This window comes from Brassica oleracea, chromosome C9, assembly GCF_000695525.1.
Source record: "Brassica oleracea var. oleracea cultivar TO1000 chromosome C9, BOL, whole genome shotgun sequence".
In the NCBI taxonomy this organism is placed as follows: domain Eukaryota; kingdom Viridiplantae; phylum Streptophyta; class Magnoliopsida; order Brassicales; family Brassicaceae; genus Brassica; species Brassica oleracea.
In genome coordinates, this window is record NC_027756.1 from 5,011,207 (window position 1) to 5,032,085 (window position 20,879).

A 20,879-nucleotide genomic window follows, 5' to 3' on the forward strand; every position below is an offset into this window, starting at 1 on the left:
GAGAATCTTATTAATAAATTTTACATTGAAACTCTAAAACGATACTTATTTTGAAACGAATTTTTTTCCAAGAACGACAAGTAAATCGAAACGGAGGGAATAGGATTTAACAAGGTATTTGGGAGAACATATACAATGCATCTATTGGTATACAAAACTAATTATTTGTTGGAAAGGGTGCATGGTCAATGACCATAATTTGGTCAAAAATGAATAGAATAAAATAGAGAATATACCTGGTTTTTTCAGAAAAAGAAAAGAATATACCCATTTCATAATATTCTAGGACAAAAACTGCCTTTTTGTTAGAGGTAAATAAGGACACAAATTTTCTAGAGTCCAAAGTCAAATTTCAACACTTCACGTATTAATGATAGCTTGGCATATAAAAAACTTACATTGCTTACATGTAGCTCAACCGAAACAAGACAAAGAGGTGGTCATTTCATCTTTATATATAGAGAGCTTCCCTTTTATATACATAAACACAAAAAAAAAAAAAAAAAAATTTAAGAAGACAAATGGAGAAAAAATTGAGTTTGGCGATGGTGGTGTTCGTTTTGGTGGTGATGGCGGCCATTGGAGGAGAAGCAGTAAATCATTTGTGTACATTTAAATGTGAGATTACCTGCCGCGATCCGGAGTTCAAAACCGAGTGCTTCAGAGCATGTATGGCTGACTGCGACCATGATAAACCTACAAGTACCTTTCACTCAACTAAAGCATACTCGTAAAGATCTCTCTCTATCTCTGTATATATGCATGCATGTATACTTGTGTGTGTATGTGTATGTGTATGTCATAGCAGTGAAGTTGACATTGTTTCTATGGTGATCAAAAATGCAGGATGAAGACTGGGGAGATGGAAGATATTAGAGGATAAAGATGGTTTCAGTATTTCTCATGATGATTTTTTTCTGTCTACATGTAACGAAAATCTACAATAATAATAAAAAAATCAAATAATAATGATAAAATATTTAACAAGGTATTTGGGAGACACATATACTTATTTCATCTATTTATATGCAATGCATGAAATGATCAAAGGTTACACACATGAAATGATCATATATGTGTTTCTGATTTAATATACAGTCACTTTTCTTTATTCTATATACATTTTTGTATATGATCATATATGTGTTTCTGATTTAATATACAGTCACTTTTCTTTATTCTATATACATTTTTGTATGTTGAAAGTTGATAAATCTCTATCTATCTTTTATTTTTGGATCTGGTTTACTATATTCTAGATATATTCGGTAAGTCGTGTTTGAGCTACTTCATAAACGGTTTAGCATGTAGAAGTGATAGTAGCAACTGGATGAAAGCATGCTATATTCTAGATATATTTTGTAAATCGTGTTTGGACTAGTTCATAAATGGTTTTACGTGTAGATGGGATCAGACTAACTAGATGAAAGCAACACGATAAAAATATATGATCATTCACATCCAATACTGTATATAACTTTAGAGGGACGTAAATTAACAAAGTACAATTTTCATTTATTCATCAGAGAAAAGGGTTTAGTCTTCCATGAAAAGAAAAAAAATAGAATACGGGAATTTCATTAAGGTTTGATCGAATTCAGCAAATTTTATACATAGTTGGAATCAAATTGATGAGAACCAAGTTGTTAACCGAAGTAAACCAACGTATAGCTAGATGAACTTCTATAGCAACCGGTTAGTGCCCTACTGCCCTTTGTACTCTGGTACAAACATCACTTCGCTCAAACAAAAATGTGCATCATAGATTGTGTGAACAAGCTAAGCTATGCAAGCATCATACACTACACACTCGCAGTAAATATCTCTCTAAAGAAAACTTGTGTGTCTGTATATATATATGTATGTGTGTGAGTGTGTCTATCGAGTGAAATTTGCATGGTTTCTGTGGTGGTGATGCAGGATGAAAACTAGAGAGATAGATGAAATCAGAGGATAGAGATAGTTTTTAAATTGGTCATGATAGAATATTCATTTTCTTTAATTGGTAGATGTAAAAGAAATGTGTAATAAGATCAATAAGGAAAAGCAACAAAAAAAATTTGAGAAAAACTTCTTTTCTCTCTAGCTTCTCGTTTTCCGTGCAAACCCTAATCTCAGCTTCCCTGCTGCCTCCATGGCTGGAGACTCTTATCTCCGGCCACCACCACACCCACCATCCTCTCCTCCTCCACATGTTCCTGATCCAGCCTCATTCCCACCTCTCTCCACCTCCCTCGTTTCCCATCCCTTTGCGCCCATCCCATTCTCAGGCCACCACTTGCCCTGGAATTTGCCTATGGTGAAATCTCCTGTTATTGGCCCCTCTGTTCTTGTATCTAGTTCCACCACTACTCCCTCGCTGGTAACAGCAGAAGGAGAAGCAACCACTACTCCTGTGTCAACTGAACAGGCAGTTACTGCCAGTTCAAACTTAAGCAAAGACCTTCAAAGTTCAGCAGCACCAGCCATGAATGTCTCTGGTCCTCTGCTTACTTCCAACCCCATTCTTCAATCCCAGCCCCTCCAAAACCCTACTGATGGTGCTCCTACTAAAACTTCAATTCCAACAGGCACCAACTCCACTAACTCAAAAGCCCCAAGGAGCCATACAGTTAAACCTCTCCCAAGTAACTGGGCGAAGAGTCTCTAACAATCTACTGATAAGACTCTAAAAAAGGTTGCTAACCCTAGTTTCTCTGCTGATGGCACACCAAGGATAAAAATCCCAGATTCGGTTTTCCAAAAAGGAGCAGATCTACATCAAGACTTCATCTTAGGAGTTTTCCTTGGAAAAACTTCAGCCTATGCTCAAATCCAGAGTGTTCTAACCCACATCTGGGGGCGTGGCTTGAAACTGGAGATTCACCTGCGACCAGAGTCAAGATCAATGTTAGTAAGGATACCTAACTCGACAATAAGGAAGAAAATTGTGGACCAGGAATTCTGGCATATAGGAAACGTACTTTTCTATGTTGCTCAATGGTCTGCTTCAGTCGCGACTCAGCCTCCCTCATTCACCTCAATCCCTCTTTGGGCTCATTTCAAGGGTATACCCTTTGATTTATATACCCAAGAAGGCCTCGGCAGAGTAGGAGACCTCATTGGTCACCCTCTTGAAGTAGACGACTTTACCATGAGGAGAGTGAACATTAATATTGCACATATTAAATGTAGAGTTGATTGCACCAAACCTTTGCCTCGTAGTGGAGAACTCGAAAGAGACAATGGCGAAGTTGTTACTGTTGATATTGATTACCCTTGGACCCCTCCAATCTGTCCCTGCTGCAATGAATTGGGTCATCTGGAGACTCATTGCCCTTCTAGTAAATGGAAACCTTCCAAACCTGCACCGGTCAAAGAAAGACCATTGAAGAGTGTCCCAGCCAGCTCTTCTTCTCCTTCAGGGTGCAGCCATAGCGAGCCAATAGCTCCATCTAGTTCTCCTCCTCAAGAGGACTCTATGGCTTGGGAACCTTCAGTCATTGCTCCTGGTGCCCAGACGTCTCCAATTCTCTCTCTCGAGACTCCGGCTAACCCTCCCGCTTCTCGGGAATCTACTCCTGTGGTCTCTGTAGTTGGACTCCTACAGCTTTCTGATTCTGTAGGAACCTCATCTACCCCCACTCCCTTTAGTTTCTCCCCCTCTCCTCCCTCTATGCCTTCTACTATCCCCCACTCTTCTTGTCTCCCTCCTGTCACTGATGATGGTATTTTGTTAACTCCCCCTCCTCTCCTCCTCCATCGCCTCCCACTGTAGTGTTTGCGGAAAACTTTACTAAAGATACTCCCTTACTACCTGAAACAATAACCCATCTCCTCGCCCTCCCTGCTGTCCATCATCCTCGCCCCATCAATCCAAAAAACTTTAAAAAACCCCTGTCCCCATCCCATCCCCCACCTAGTAAGTACCTCTTATCTATCAACCCTTTCGCCTGTCTTGCTACCCCCCCTACTGAACCACCCGCTCCCTCCGGTCCTGCGCCCTCCTCTGATCCCTCTTTTCCCTCATCCTCATCTTCATCCTCAGATTTTACTACCCCCGCTGTGGGTTCTTTCCTATCAGAAGGAGAGACCCAAAACCTATAAAACCTTTTTTATTTTAGAAAACATATTTTTTTGGAATGTCAGAGGTATTAATGAATCTGCTAAGCATTCAAATTTTCGGAGGTGGATAGCTACTCACCATATTAGTTTAGGAGCCATTTTAGAAACCCATATTAAAGAACCTGCCCTCAGCCCGACCATGGCCCTTATCTGTCCTTCATGGTCTTATGTTTCAAACCATCACTCAGACCCTGACGGAAGGATCATCTTGATCTGGAAGCCCCATCTTAATATCACCATCTCCCACCAGTCTAGACAATCTTTGACTTGCCGTGTCGATTACCCTTCTGTCCCACCTTTCTACTTCACAGCGGTCTATGCAGGTAACACTGTAGAAGAACGCACTGAGCTGTGGGTGGAGCTCTTGGATCTCCATGCTACTCTCAACCTAGGCTCATACCCTTGGCTTGTTAGGGGAGACTTCAACGAAATAAGGCATCCTTCAGAGCACTCAATACCATCTATCTCGCAAATCTCTAGCCCTATGATTGATTTCAACTCCTGCCTGCATCAATTGGAAATCCAGGACCTGCGATATCATGGTGAAAAGTATACTTGGTCAAACAAACGACCTGATAATCCTATAGCCAAGAAGTTGGATCGCGCCTTGATCAATGAACATTGGTTAAACTCTTACCCCTGTAGCCTTGCCGTGTTCCATGCCCCTGATATCTCAGATCACACTCCCTGTTGCATTGAACCTATCTGTCCTCTACCTCAAGCCGGAACAAAACCATTCAAGTTCTTCAATTACCTCACCCTTCACCCTGACTTCCTTAAACTGGTTGCTGAAACCTGGGTTTGCACTGAATCGGAGAATCACTCATTATCTCAACTGAGTGTTAAGCAAAAAGAGTTAAAGAGTGTTCTAAAGACATTAAACAAGGAAAATTTTTCAGACATACAAAAAAGAGTTTTAGATACTAACTGTTTGTTCATGGATGCGCAGGTGCTCTCACTACGTCAACCCACATCAGATAACTTTGCCGCAGAGAAAGCCCTCCTTGAAAAACTCCAGTTTCTGAAAAAGATTGAAGAGGAATACTTCAAGCAATTATCGAGAATTAATTGGCTTAGGTGTGGTGATCAGAACACTAGCTACTTTCACAAGGTTGCTACTGCTAGGAAGGCATTCAACTCAATCATCATCCTTATTAGTGTTACTGGTATAGAAGCAACTTCACCTGAAGATATTGGTAACCTTGCTGTGGCGCACTTCTTGAACATCCTTGGGCCGCCTACTCCGAAAACTACCCCCCTGATGATCTCCTCTGTTGCTGACATGATCCGAACAGACCGCTTTTCCTGCTCTCAAGCTCAAGCGGCTCTTCTCTCTCGGCTGCCTACACCTGAAGACATCACCAAAACAATTAAGCACAATAAAAACAAGAGCCCTAGACCAGACGGGTTCACTTCAGGTTTCTACACAGCTGCTTGGGATATACTAGGCCAAGAAGTCATAAACTCGATATCATCCTTTTTCAAAACCTCCATCCTCCCTACCTCTACAAACTCCACCATTCTAACCCTGCTACCCAAATTCCCTGGTGCTACAATCATAAAAGACTATAGGCCTATCTCTTGCTGCAACACCCTCTACAAAGTAATCTCTAAAATCCTAGTTAACCGGCTCAAACCTCTGCTCCCTTCCATCATCCTCCCTAATCAAACTGCTTTCATTAAGGGTAGGCTCCTACTGGAAAACTGTCTCTTAGCTTCAGAGCTAGTCTCGGGGTACCATAAACAACAAGTGGAGAAAAAGCTCACCTTAAAACTGGACATAGCCAAGGCTTTTGATTCTGTAAGATGGGACTTCCTCATTGCTTGCCTCCTATCTCTTAACCTCCCACAAGACTACATCCAGAGGCTCGCAGCCTGCTTCACCTCCCCGTCATTCTCTGTTGGCATCAATGGTAGGCTCCACGGTTTTTTCAAAGGCACTAGGGGACTTCGACAGGGTGATCCGCTATCGCCTTACTTGTTTGGCCTGGTCATGAACATATTATCTCATAAGTTAAATGAAGCTGCACAATCGGGAAGATTTGGATTTCATCCTAGATGTCAAGAATCAGGACTTACCCATTTATGCTTTGCCGATGACATCCTAGTCTTCACGGATGGTTCCCTCAACTCAGTACAGATGATTCTCCAGGTCCTTGATGAATTCAAGGCCTTCTCTGGACTATCAATCAGTGTAGAAAAATCATGTTTCTTCTCCAGTGGCCTCTCTGAAGTCGAAATTGATGCAATCACAGAGACTTGCGGCATCCCAGCAGGCACCTTCCCTATCAGATACCTCGGTCTGCCTCTGAACACGAGGAAGCTCTCTATTGCAAATTGTGAACCCCTCCTGCACCAAATCAAATCGAAAATCAACTCTTGGACATCCAAATATCTTTCCTTTGCTGGCAGGCAAGTCCTAATTTCTACGGTCATAGGAGGCATCACTAACTTTTGGAGTGGAGCGTTTATTTTACCTAAAGAATGTATCAGCCTCATAGATAAAATGTGCAATGCATTCCTCTGGAAAGGAACTCTCGAGGGTAAATATGTCGCCCGTGTTGCATGGGAAAAGGTCGCAACACCTAGGAAGAATGGAGGGCTCGGTCTCAGAAATTTGGCAATTTGGAACAGAACCTGCATCATCAAACTCCTTTGGCTCATGTTGTTCAGACCAGAATCAGTATGGGCTTCATGGATGCAAGACAATGTGATCAAAGATGAAAGTTTTTGGGAACTAAAGCCGAGACTAAACCATACCTGGATATTTAAAAGGATTCTTGAGGAGAGACAGACAGCGCTACAATGGATCATTATCAGCCCAGGCAATGGAAGAAAAATCAACTTCTGGCTAGACCCCTGGACTCCATTTGGTCAGCTCATTTCCTTCATCGGACACCAAGGGCCAAGGCTAACTGGCATTTCCCGAGCTACCAATGTTGCAGACCTTTGGATCAATGGACAGTGGTCATTCCGTCATGCTCGATCCCCCCAGATGGAGGAACTTCTAACCTATCTCACCACCGTCTCGCTTACAGATGAACCAAGCAACGCTCAATGGATTATGGATGGGGCTCCTAAACATACTTTCTCCTCCTCTGCGGTCTACAATTCCTTCTTCGAACATTCTCCAATCGTGCCTTGGCACCCAATCATATGGATCAAAAAAGGTATTCCTAAACACAAGTCTCTTGCCTGGATCATGTTACTTAACAGGAGCCCTACTCGCGATCGTCTCCTTTCTTGGGGCCTACAAACGGATCCTCGCTGCCTTCTCTGCAATCTATCCGACAAATCAAGGAATCATCTATACTTTGAGTGCCCATTCTCCATCGCCATCTGGTCCTACTACGCTGCAAGACTAAGGATCCCACAAACTAGCAACTCGTGGGCTGATGTAACTCACTCTCTCCTGTCTCTAACTGGTACAAAGGATCATATCTACCTTTCAATTCTCTCCTGGCAAGCAACAGTTTACGAGGTGTGGTGGGAAAGAAATGAAAGGCTTCACCGAGGGAAATTCAGATCGGTGGACATGGTAGTGAAGAAGATCAATGGACTCATCAAAAATAAAATCTCTTCTCTCAGACCGGAAAGCAATCGCAGGGCCAGCTCTCTTATGCAAATCTGGTTTTCTATCATTGACGGTTCCAGTTAGATCCTAACTAGGGTTTTCGATTCTAACGAGATTCAGATTTTCCTTTTCCATGCGTCCTGATGTGGGTAATGGCCGCTCTCTTTACTTGGGCTTTTTCTATTTTCTATTTTCTTTTCTTTTTTATATGGGCTGGTTGAAGGCTGGTTCTGATTGGGTTTTTAATTTTCATCGGAGCTTCGTTAGTCCGTCAAGTTAACATAACTAAAGTAGGTCTTGTAATCACTTTTGCTACTTTATTTATTTTATGCAAGAAAATGTTCCAAAAAAAAAACAATAGAAACACAGAAATTTCCATGTAAAGACAAACAAAACCCATTAATACATACGCATAATAATAGCCACCCATGCACGTCAAAAGGACTTATCATCATGGGATCAATTAAAATATAGATTTAACATTATCTTCTCATGTTAAAGTAATTGCATGTCTCCATAGAAGATAACTTCCCTCGTTTTGATTAATTATATAGCCATATAGCAAGTGTCGAGGCAGCATAAGAGGCGTTTGTGCTGAACATTTAAGACCGTCTAAGCCCCAACAGATAATATATACATTTTTGAACGACTTTTATGGTTTAAAACTTAAAAGGCAGTTGTCCTTGGATTAACGGCAGAAATGACAATCGTGGATGACCGCGGGTCTAGCCTGAAAAGAACTGTCTTGGAACGGTATTGAACCAGAGTTTTCCAAAGTCGTAAAATAGCAGGCCTCACATAACAGGTTGTTGTAGAACTGAACAATCTTTGGGATGAACCGAAACGGGTCATGCAGATTAGAAGGATCCGCGTCTCTTTTTTCATCATTTCTTGTTTACCTGAAAAATGATAGAGAGAAAGAGTGAGAAGAAAGTGATTCGTGTGACTTCTCCGGAGAAAACAAAAAAGAGTTCTCGCGATGACGATTTGAGTTTCGGTGGTGTTTTGATTTGATGTTTTTATTTATTTATTTTGGGATTGATAGCTTGATTTTGTGTTTGTTTTATTAGTTTTTGGATTCATCAAACTAAATCATTGGTTATGAATTTATGAGTTTTAAGCTAATGAAAAACATGTTCTACAATAATCTTTACTTGGTATGTTAATATGTTTGGAGTATGACAAAAGTACAACTATTGTTTTAAATAATATATAAGCAAATCAATAACTAATGAATAATGTCAAGTTCATTCGACGACCTGAATCATAATCTAGAGTGGCCTAAAACGTCCTAGAGTGGATTTGGGCAGCTATTCCGCGAGCCGACCCGCAAAGGCTCGTACATATAACGGAGCGGGTTTAGGCAGCTATTCCGGAGACCGCGACCTACAGGGACCTGACCCGTCGTGACCCGCTTGAATATAATTCCGCTACGCTCTGGGACATGACGGAATGGGACAACTTGTTTATCATCTCTCTTTTCTCTTTTATATGGGCTGGTTGAAGGCTGGTTCTGATTGGGTTTTTAATTCTCATTGGGGCTTTGTTAGCCCGTCAAGTTAACATAACTAAAGTAGGTCTTGTAATCACTTTTGCTACCTTATTTATTTTATGCAAGAAAATGTTCAAAAAAAACAAAAAAAAAAGATCAATAATAATAAAAAGAGTTTCACATATTCATGCGACAAATCAGATGAAAAATGAAGTATCTAAACTATTAAAACATGACTACAAAAATAAAATAACTCTTATTTTTCCTAAAAAATTACCATCTTATGCCACTGGATTTAAATACGATTGTTTAAAAAATTATTAAACCATCCTAAATAAATTGATATACTAAACCATATTACTAAAACCAATGATATTCCATAACAGCTCCTAACTAATATTAAGATATCAATCTTTACTTAACATCTCCTATTTTTCATCTATTAAATTTCCTAATGCGACGTCAATTTTTTTATTAATTCCAATTTCCTTTAAAACCAATATATTCCACATATCTAATGAACAAGTTGTATATGGAATTATCGGTTATAGGAATATTCCTTCTATTGTACCACAAACCCAACTTAAGTCTTTTTAATGTTACAAATCTAAAATATAATCGCAACTAACCAAATCAGTTTTTCGTAATAAATGTGTAAAATTTTATAATAAAAAATCACTATACCTATTCATCTATCTTATTAAGAACTAAAAAGTTGCTATTAATAAATAATGAAATATTATACAAAAATAGTATATAAACAAACAAATTATTTGTTTTAGTTAATTCACCTTTAGTGTTATATATCTATGTTTCATTGCTAACTCATCATGATATATGTATATATACATATCTATATATTTGTATAAATAACCGAGTAAAACAATTTGACAGTTTAAAACAATTAATAAAATTGATGCAAATAAACTATAAAATCAAATTATACATAATAGGTCTGTATTGGTTAGTCGTAAAAATATATACAATCAAGCATATAAGAAAAAATATAAACGATATAGAAATTAAAAAAATACCCGCACAGGCGTGCGGGTCAGAATCTAGTTATAAGTATAACTACAACATGTGTTTTTGGTGAACCTTTATATTGATATGCAGAAGAAGTAACTTGTTCATTGTTTGAAAGTATAATTACAACATGGTATTTGAGAAAATTGATATGAATCTATTGATATGCAAAAACAAATGATTTACTGTATTGGTGATTTTTAGAAAAAAGTGCATGATTTTGAGTAAATCTATTCATTTCTCTATTTTTAGTTTCATTTTGATGTCTTTATTTTATACCTAAACAAAACTATATATTTTAAGTCTACACAAAAAAATTATATTAAAAGAACTACTTATTTAGCAAAATAAACTTTTATTTTGAATGTTTTGCTATTTTACATTATTCAATAAAATTCATGTAAAATGTTCGGTTACATAAAAATTGTTGAATTATTATTGAAATGTTTTTAGAGTTGTAAAATTGTATATGTAAAATTCTGAAGATAATTATAAATTAAGTTTGAATGATATATACCGAGAATATTCTTTTAAAACTGAAACATTTTAAAGAAGTAAAAGACAGAATCACTCATCAATAAATGAGTTATCTCAATAACCATAATTTGGTCAAAAATGAAAAGAATAAAATATAGAATATGCCTGGTTGTTCAACATAAAAGAAAAATCTATATGCGTGGACAGATGCTGCCTTTTTTTACATGCAATTTATGTCAATTCCAAATGCATTTTCTTGAGTTCTTAGTCAATTTTAAACACCACATATTAATGATATCTTGGCAAAATAGTTTACAAAAAAAAGATATCATAGTAATTAGATGTATGCTAACAGAAACAAGACAAAGAGATGGTCTTTACCCCTTATCATATATTATACAGAGAGAGCTTCCCTTAAATTTATACATACACATTACCCGGACGAGCTAGCTCAACTGGTAACACTTCAGACTCCGGTCTGAAAGGTCACGAGTTCGAATCTCGGGCGGGGAGGAGTGGCCAGGGCCGTAATGGTACAGACGCAGAATGGCTCCGGGCCTAGGAGGGGATTAGGGCCGAAAGCCCGAACCCCGCTTGGTAAACAAAAAAAAAAAAAATTATACATACACATATACATACGGAAAGACAAATTAAGAAGACAAATGGAAAACAAATGGAGTGTGGCGATGATGGTGAGAATTATAAATATTAGTAAACATCGCGGGAATTTTGAGCCTATCAATTATAAATATTAGTTAAAACTGCGGAAATTTCGAACCTATAAAATTATAGATGTTAATCTACATTAAGACCGTTTTCATTATCTACTAATAATAGTAATCCCAATTAATTCAAAAGGTTGTGAATTTCACTTATGTTGAAAAGTTGTGTATTTTCAACAATTAAAAGTTCTGTCTTTTTATTTTAAAATAACTATTTATATTGAAAGAATGTGACTATTTATATTGAAAAGTTTTGACTCTTCGTATAAGTATTACTAGGAGTTTTCCAGCGCTATGCGCAGATATAAAATATTTAAAAATGTTATATATAAATAAAAATTTCTATTTTTATATTTTAGTTTTATTAGTTTAAAAAATAAAACCATAATGTAATTGTTTTTAGTTTGATTTATTCAAGTTTACTTTGACCTTTTAATTTTGCATTATTTAACTTTTGATAAAAATAATTGAAATTTATAAAGTTACTTTATTATATTATTATTTATTTAATTACCATTTTTAAATATGTCTATTTGTAAATATATAAATTATTTCTAATAATATATACATTAAATAAAAATAACTTATATATGTTGATCAAATATATTTTAAACTACATTTATTTTAATAATAAAAATATGATTCATATATTGATGTAAAATTTTAATTTCGTAATTATTATTTATATATAAAAACATATTATTTTAATTGATATAGAAAAGTTATTAGGTATCATAAAATCTTACCAAAATGAATATCTACTGAAAAAAAAATATTTTTGATATAAAATTTATTAGTTATTACTATATTATGAAACTTTTCCAAAAATATAAATCTAAATATAGTAAATTTTACATGTCACAATTAGATTTATGCCATGTCATATTTCTTTTAAGCTATGCCATCAATTTTTTGTGAAAATTAATGTAGGGATGACACATATACAAATCACTTCTCAAATATAGTTTAAGAGATTATAAAAAGACACAACTAATTAATTCAAAAGATGTGACTCTTCAAACAAATTTTTGAAAATCTATAAATACTCCAATGTCCATGCCTTCTCAAAACATAATTTTCACTAATCAAATAAAATGGTGAAGAAAAAAACAATTAATAATAGAAAACCCAAACAATGTTAAAAAGTTGTGTGTTTTATAGGAATTTTATTTCTTGTTAAAAGTTGTGTCTTTTCATTATATATATTAAGATATGTCCTTTCATTAATTGTTTCAAGAGTTGTGTATTAGTTAGTATTTAAATTAAAAAGATGTAATCATTTAAATGAAAAATTGTGACTATTCATATATGTATCATTTTAAAATAACTACATTTAATTGAAAAGATGTAACTATTTAAATTGAAAATTTGTGATTATTCATATAATTATCATTTCAAAATAACCACATTTAAACTGGAAAAAATGTGACTATTCTTCTATATTTAAGTTGCATCTCTTAATTTTTTATATAAAAAGTTGTATTTATTAGTATTGAGATGAAAAATTATGTTTTTTTTGTTTTTATTTTGCTCATATCTATTTATTAATATTTCATAAATATTTGCAATTGTTTTATTTATAAAAACCAGTGTATTGATTAATATGAAAATTTGAATCTCTTAAGTTTTATACAAAAAAATGTGTATCTCTTAAATGTTTTATATGAAAAACCCAAACAATGTTGAAAAGTTGTGTATTTTTATAGAAATTTAATTTCTTGTTAAAGTTGTGTCTTTTCGTTATTTGCTTCAAGAGTTGTGCATTAGTTAGAGTTTAATTTTAAAATATAATTGTTTAAATAAAAAGTTGTGACTATTTATATTTATATCAGTTTAAAATAATTACTTTTAATTTGAAAAGATCTGGTTATTTAAATTGAAAAGATGTGATTATTCATATAAGTATCATTTCAAAATAACCACCTTTAAATGGAAAGATGTGACTATTCATATATATGAATAAAGTAAAAACAAATGACATAAATTTTTATTTCAATACTAATAAAAATAACTTTTCATAAAAAAAACTTAAGAGACACAATTTTCATATTAACAATAATTAAAAGATGATAAATATTTACGTGGTGTCATCAACGAAGAGGTATAAATGTGTTGTGATTTAAGAGATATGAACACATCATAATCTAAGAGGTATGAACGTGTTGTGATCCAAGAGGTACAAACATATCATGATAGGAGTATGAACGTTTTGTAACTGAAATAATGTGAATGTAATTTGACCGAAAATATACAAAACGGCCGTGAGCAAAAAACTGCCAATGATCATACAAGAAAAAGTGTGAATGGATATTAACCGAAAGAATGTGAAATTAATCTTGACTGAAAGGGTGAAAACTGATCTTGACCGTGACCAAAAGGGTGCAAATGGGTTATGACCGAAAGGGTGCAAAAGATCGTTACCGAAAGGTTGCGAATGAATCGTGACCAAAAAATTGCAACACAGGTCGTGACTAAAGGGTGCAAATGGTCGTGATCGAAAGGTTGCGAATGAGTTGTGACAAAAAAAGTGTAAACGGGTCATGACCAAAAAATGGTGTGAACGGATCGTAACCAAAAGGGTGTGAACGATTTGTTACCAAAAGAGTGTGAATGGATCTTGACTTAAAGGATGCGAACGAGTCATAACCAAATGTGTGTCACTGTCAATGGATCATGACCAAAGATGTAAGAATAGATAGTTACTGAAAATGTGAGAACGAAACATCACCGAGAGAATGCTAATGGTCAACCATGATGTTGGTGATATAAGAGTATGATATTTTCTAGCCAACATAAAAGTCTATTTAAAACAACTACAAATATTTATGAAGTATAAATATATAGATATGAGTAAAGTAAAAACAAAAAGACATAAATTTTCATCTCAATACTAATAAATACAAAAAAAATTCAGATAAGTTTACTTTTCATATTAACACTGATTAAAAATTATAAATATTTATATAGTGTCATCAACAAAGATGTATAAATGTGTTGTAATTTAAGATATATGAACGCATCATAATCTAAGAGGTACAAACATGCTATGATCCAAGAGGTACACATGTATCATGATCCAAGGGGTGCGAAAGTGTTGTGACTGAAAGGGTGTGAATGTATTATGACCGAAAATGTACAAAAATATTGTGACCGAAAGGCTGTGAACTGTCATAAACGAAAGGGTGCAAACGGTTTTTGACCGAAAGGATGTGAAATTAATCTTGACCGAAAGGATGCGAATGGATCTTGACCATGACAAAAAGGATACAAATGGGTTATGACCAAAAGCGTGCAAATGAGTTATGACCGAAAGCGTGCAAATGGTCGTGTTTGAAATATTGCAAATGGTCATGACCAAAAGGTTGCGAATGGATCATGACCAAAAAATTGCAAACGGATCGTGACCAAAGGTGCAAATGGTCGTGACCGAAAGATTGCAAATGGGTTGTGACAAAAAAGTGCAAATGTGTCGTGACCAAAAGGAGTAAACGGATCGTAACCGAATGAGTGTGAACGGATCGTAACTGAAAGAACGTGAATAGATTGTGAATGAAAGGGTGCAAACGAGTCGTATCCAAAGGAGTGCCAATGAATCATGACCGAAGAGGTAATAATGGATCGTGACTGAAAAAGTGTGAACGAAACATCACTGAGTGAATGTTAAAGATCAACAATGGTGATGGTGATATAAGAGTATGACCTTTTTTCGACGACATAAAAATTATATCCAAATCATTTTCTTAATATTTCTTAGATTTTGCCTGGTTTTACCCATCCAGAAACCTTTTTTATCTTATGGTCAACCATGGTGCTGGTGATATAAGAGTATGGCTTTTTTTCGACAACATAAAAAATCTATCCAATTATAATACATCATTTTCTTAATATTTCTGAGATTTTTCATGTTTTTACCAATCCGGAATTTTTTTGTCTTATGGATCCCAATTTCAATTTACACTCTTTCGTTCACGCTTTTTACACTTTTTCGGTCATGACACATTTATACCTTCGGTCAAGGCACATTCGTCCACCCCTTGAAATAAGTTCATACCTCTTGAATCACATCATGTTTGTATCCGTTAGTTTACGACGTGTTCGTACCTCTTAGTTTATGAGTCGTTTGTACTTTTTCGTTGACGACACAACCGTCTAACATAAACAATACATTTTTTTATTTTAAATGATTTTTATGTTTAATAAGAGACTTTATTTATTTATTATAAATTGATATAATTTAAAATTTTATAATAACTTACATAAAATAATAAAAAACGTATAATTTTATTAGAATTGATGTATTTATATTTTAGTTGTAATTTAAAATTATAGAATATACATTTTTAATATTATCTATAAATAAATATAAACACATATGTTTTACGTTTTGACATGATATACTTATTTATAAAAAATGAGTTCCCACGCGATATCGCGTGGGTTCCTTACCTAGTGTATCTAAAAACAATTCTATCAAAAGAAAGACACCAAGTAAAAAAATGGGTTTTCTGCAAAAAAACCTTCAATGTGGTTTTGTTTTGCCAAAACCTACAGGTCAACTCTCCAACTGCCAGTCAAACCACAATATAACACTCAGCCGTATATATGTATATTTGACTGTGTATAATTTTAACATTTTTCAATACTATGTCTTTTGACACTAATTTTTTAATGAAAAAAAAATTTGAACAGAGAGTTCGAACCTTGAACCATAAACACTATGTGCATGCTATATAACCATTTCGGCCAATATATATATTTGTTTACTTAACAAATGCAATTATATAGATTTTTAAATTCATTCCAAATTAATGACCTTGTTTCTTCTTTTTTCCTTGGACATGAGAGCTTGCGTATTGAAGGTGGGGTGATCCTTTTGTTACTCAAGCATTTTTTTTTTCGATTTTCTTTACTTATAGGGATTATCTCACATGTTTTAACCAACAATCGCAATGGGATTCGCGTTTCCGCCTCATCTCTGCATTCTTCTTCGAGTGTTAACGCGGCCAGAGCAAAGAATAAAGATATGATGCGCTCCCATGACGATAAAAAATAATATATATATATATATATATGTTGTGATTTTATGGATCATCCCACATTCATTACGCATGCTCCCATGTCGAAGGGAAGAAGAAGAAGAAACAAGGTCATCCAAGGGAAGAAGAAGAAGAAACAAGGTCGTTTCTGAATGAATTTAGAAATCTATATAATTGCGTTTGTTAAGTAAAAAAATATATTTGTTGGCCAAGATGGTTATATAGCATGCACATAGTGTTTATGGTTCAAGGTTCGAACCTTGTGTTTAACAATTTTTTTTCATTAAAAAATTAGTGCCAAAACAACGTAATATTAAAAAATGTTAAAATCACACACAGTCAAATACACATATATACGGCCGAGGGTTATATTGCAGTTTGACTCCCATTTGGAAGATTGACCCGTGGGCTTTTGAGTTCGCAGATTAATTTGCAAAAAAAAAAAAATCACATTAAGGTTTTTTTTTTGCAGAAAACCCTAAAAAAATATCATAAAATATAAAATAAATAAATTTTGTAAATAGTTTACAAAACAAATAAAAGAAATATAAACTAACAACTTTTAGTAACGGAAAAAGCATAAACAAGGTCTTTTAATGAACAAATATGGCTTTATCGATCTGCAAAACAAGTGTTAGGAATAGCAACTTTGTTGAATGGATTCTTTATTTGTGTTTGAGTGGGTTACATGCGTATTTGTATTTCAACTGAACAACATTTCAAAAAGAAAAAATAGATGAAAATTTAATTTGTTACTTTGTCAATTTTAAGTTGCAAATGTCAAACGTGAACGGAAAGAAAACATTTCATTAACGTCGTGTTGTTGTTGCACTTCACATATTAATGATAGCTTGTTATATAAAAAGCTCAGAGTGCTTACATGTAGTTTAACAGAAACAAGAAATAGACGTGGTCATTTTATATTTATATACATAGAGAGAGCGCTTCCCATAAACCCAAAAAAAAAAAATTGAGAACACAAATGGAGAAAAAATTGAGTGTGGCGATGATAGTGTTCGTTTTGGTGGTGATGGTGGCCACTGGAGGAGAAGCAGTTGATCATATATGTACATTTAAATGTGAAATTACCTGCCGTGATCCAGAGTTCAAAACCGAGTGCTTCAGAAAATGCATGGCCGACTGTACACATAAACCTACAAGTACCTTTCACTCAACTAAACCATACTCGTAAAGATCTCTCTCTCTCTCTCTCTCTCTCTCTCTCTCTCTCTCTCTCTCTCTCTCTCTCTCTATCTCTCTCTCTCTCTCTCTAGTTATGCATGCATGTACTACCGTGTGTGTGTGTGTGTGTATGTTATAGTGAAGGTGACATTATTGAGTCTATGGTGATCAAATATGCAGGATGAAGACTGGAGAGATGGAAGAAATGAGAGGATGAAGATACTTTCACAATGTGATGATGGTTTTTCCCATGTTATTTTCTGTCCAGTACATGTAAACGAAAATATACAATAATAATATAATTAGCTTTATTGGTATACAAAAACTAATTATTTGTCGAAAAGAGTGCATGGTCTTCTGAACCATTGCATTACATTTGATTCTTTTTTTTTTTTGCCAAGGATTTGAAATTCATATAAATATGAGAAGAGTTTGTAAAACTTTACAAAAATAATTAGAGTAGATGGGATGCACTTTGGCAAAAAGGATAAAAACAAAGTGTAAACCATAAATAGAAGACTTCCTAATCATGCCTTAGCCAAGATAGCATAAGGTTTTTGAAAGACTTCTTGATGTGCTGTTTCCCCAAGATTGTGTCTCTGATATTACGATCAATGAGCCTGTAAGTCGTTGGAGGAGCAGTCGAGATACCGTCGTGTAGACGCTTGTTCCGTTCTCCCCAGATACTATAGATAGTTGCGTGAGCAACAATTCTTTTGAGCATCAGTGGAGCTGTGGAATCCCTTAGAGATAACCACTCAATAAAAGATGTCCAAGTGATGAAGCAAGAGTGGGAATATCCTAACCTTCTCAGAACCAAGACCCAAATCTGCTTACTAACTTCACAGCGCAAAAGCAAATGATCTCGAGTCTCTGGAGTTGAGTCGCATAGACAGCAGTTAGATGAGATGCCAAGGCCCCAACTTGTTAGTCGTACTCGAGTTGGCATTCTATCATTCTGTACGATCCACATCAAGAAAGCATGACGAGGTGTTGCTGATCTGAACCAGACACTGCTTGACAAAGTGACTGCAGGAGCTCTATCTCTAATTGCCCCCCAAGTTCGCGATGCAGAGTATCGCTCTATCTCTAATTACATTTGATTCTTTCGTTACGGATTCATGCTATGATCAAACTATCCAAGGTTACACATGAAATGATCATATATTTGTTTCTGTTTTAATTTAGTTAATTTCTGTTCTATATACATTTTTGTATGTTAAAAGTTGATGATCTCTATCCATCTTTTATTTTTGGGGTCATTAGTTTGCAGTGCCGTTCCGAAAAATTCAGTGGCCTAAAGCATATTTTAAAATAGTGGTTAACTTTTGTTTGAAAATATATGGGTAAGTTCTCAATTCTATATAATTTCCTTATGTAAAAACGTATATTAATTTAGGTCATAAATAAATATTAGTTATTTTATAAAAATAATGGATAAAATATTTTTTTAAACTATAAAACGGCCAAAACTATATATGAAAGATGAAAAAATATTGTGATAAACATCTAAATAATCGAATGAAAAATATAATATTGTAATAGAAAAAATTGGAACGTAAGTCCAAAACAAAACACATCACCGAAATAAAGAAAAAAATTTAAAAAAAAATGTTTCATTAGACATTTAGCTACAATTATTTTGTTGTAATGTGGCCTTGGAAAAAAATGTGATTAATATGTGGCCTAAAGCACAAGATTTATGGGACGACATTGCTAGTTTGCTATATGCTAGATAGATTTTGTAAGTCGTGTTTGAACTATTTCATAAAAGGTTTTACGCGTAGATGGGATCAGAATAACTAGATGAAAGCAACATGATAAAAAGATATGATCATTAATTTCACTTTCCATATATACTCTATGTAATATTAAAAGACAGTAAATTAACAAAAGTACTATTTTCATTAATTCATAACATTTTTTAGTTTTATTTTAGGCAAATAGACACTTTATGAACGTAAGATCATCTCCAATAGTGATATTTCATTAGAGTCCTTAGAAAAAATGTTTTTTGATTTTTTAATTTTTTTTTTCTTTTTCAGATAAAAAAAATAAATATCAACCAATCGCAGACTGTCACATGTTGTGGAATCCACAAATAGTGTAAAGATTCACTAAAAAGGAATTCTTATTTAGGAATTTTAAGGATTGAATCCTTAACTTTTAGTGAGATCTAATGATTATTTAATTATTATTTATAAGTATTCCTCTTTAAAGATTACTGCTGCGGATGCTCTAAGACATTTTATTAACTGTACAACTTTCTTAAATACCATTGTGCCCTTGAACTAGGAACGTGAGTTAGTTAAAACAAAAAAAACATATCTAGTTATAATAGAGAAGATCTGAACCATAGAATGAGCTGTATAGATTGGCAATTATGTGAATGAAAAATAACTAAATTAAAGAAATAAATTGTGTGAAGGAAAAAAAAGAAGGTTCATATACAAAAGAAAAAATTAAAACCAGAAATATCGCACATTTATATCTGATTGCTAGAACTTATCATTCTAGGATCTTTACCAAGATCTTGAGCTTCTTGTTCTGATGCTTCATCACCGACATCCATGCTCCTTATCTCTGCCAAAAACCCAGCGCACGGGGAGGTCTTGTCATAGACAACTTAGATCGAATTACATTGGGTATGGTGGAGAGTGCGAAATTGAAAAGACTATAGTTGATTGTGACTGAAAACATGGTAGAGATACAGTTTCAGTGGTGTTTTAGAGGAAGAAGAAAGCTTCCATGGTGAGGACAATGATAACGAGGTACTGGCTAGAGATTGTGGTCAACATAGGTGTGGACAGCATAGTTGTGGAGGTAATGTCGTGGCTGGAAAAGCGTGGACAGAAGAATGTATACGTGAGAGTTAAGTTGTAGCCAGTTAAGTTGTAGACAACATGTGTCGTCTAGAGAAAGTGTGTCCTCAATTCCCTTATATAGTTAAGTCGCAGACAACATGTGTTGTAGACAACATTGTGGACGAGGGTTGTGTCGAAGTGATAGCTGTGGATGAGCAAACAGTGGACAAAAACATTGTGGGTGAGGGTTCTGTGTACGTGATAGATGTGGATAAGCAAACTGTGGACAAAAGAATTTTAGAAGAATGAGTTATAGACAAGAAGTACCATCGTGTTGCAACACTGAGAGCAGAACCATCATCATCGTACATGGACATGCCACTTCATCATGCCTTCTTTTTCCCATATATGGTCATAACACGAGAAAAGGTAGATATTCCTTGTCATTTTATCATCTCATTT

At 34.8% G+C, this 20,879-nt stretch overlaps 2 protein-coding genes and 2 long non-coding RNA genes across 4 annotated transcripts; 1 reads left to right on the top strand and 3 right to left on the bottom strand.

Moving 5' to 3' along the window:
* Nucleotides 1–2,134: 2,134 nt before the first annotated feature.
* Nucleotides 2,135–2,650, top strand: LOC106314165 (proline-rich receptor-like protein kinase PERK2). Its single transcript, XM_013752094.1, has one exon. The coding sequence runs from the start codon at nt 2,135–2,137 to the stop codon at nt 2,648–2,650; it is 516 nt and encodes a 171-aa protein (XP_013607548.1).
* Nucleotides 2,651–3,990: 1,340 nt separating this feature from the next.
* Nucleotides 3,991–4,904, bottom strand: LOC106317608. The gene is made up of 3 exons (XR_001265171.1): nt 4,742–4,904; nt 4,184–4,633; nt 3,991–4,080 (listed from the first exon to the last, which is right to left on the bottom strand). It is a non-coding gene; the product is annotated as an uncharacterized LOC106317608 (long non-coding RNA).
* Nucleotides 4,905–5,062: 158 nt separating this feature from the next.
* Nucleotides 5,063–5,980, bottom strand: LOC106317609. The gene is made up of 3 exons (XR_001265172.1): nt 5,872–5,980; nt 5,289–5,447; nt 5,063–5,125 (listed from the first exon to the last, which is right to left on the bottom strand). It is a non-coding gene; the product is annotated as an uncharacterized LOC106317609 (long non-coding RNA).
* A 90-nt stretch (nt 5,981–6,070) lies between these two features.
* On the bottom strand, nt 6,071–7,231 carry LOC106314166. Its single transcript, XM_013752095.1, has 4 exons — nt 7,117–7,231; nt 6,582–6,741; nt 6,184–6,454; nt 6,071–6,091 (listed from the first exon to the last, which is right to left on the bottom strand). Exons 1-4 carry the CDS (start codon nt 7,229–7,231, stop codon nt 6,071–6,073), a joined length of 567 nt encoding a protein of 188 aa, XP_013607549.1.
* Between the last annotated feature and the right edge of the window lie 13,648 nt (nt 7,232–20,879).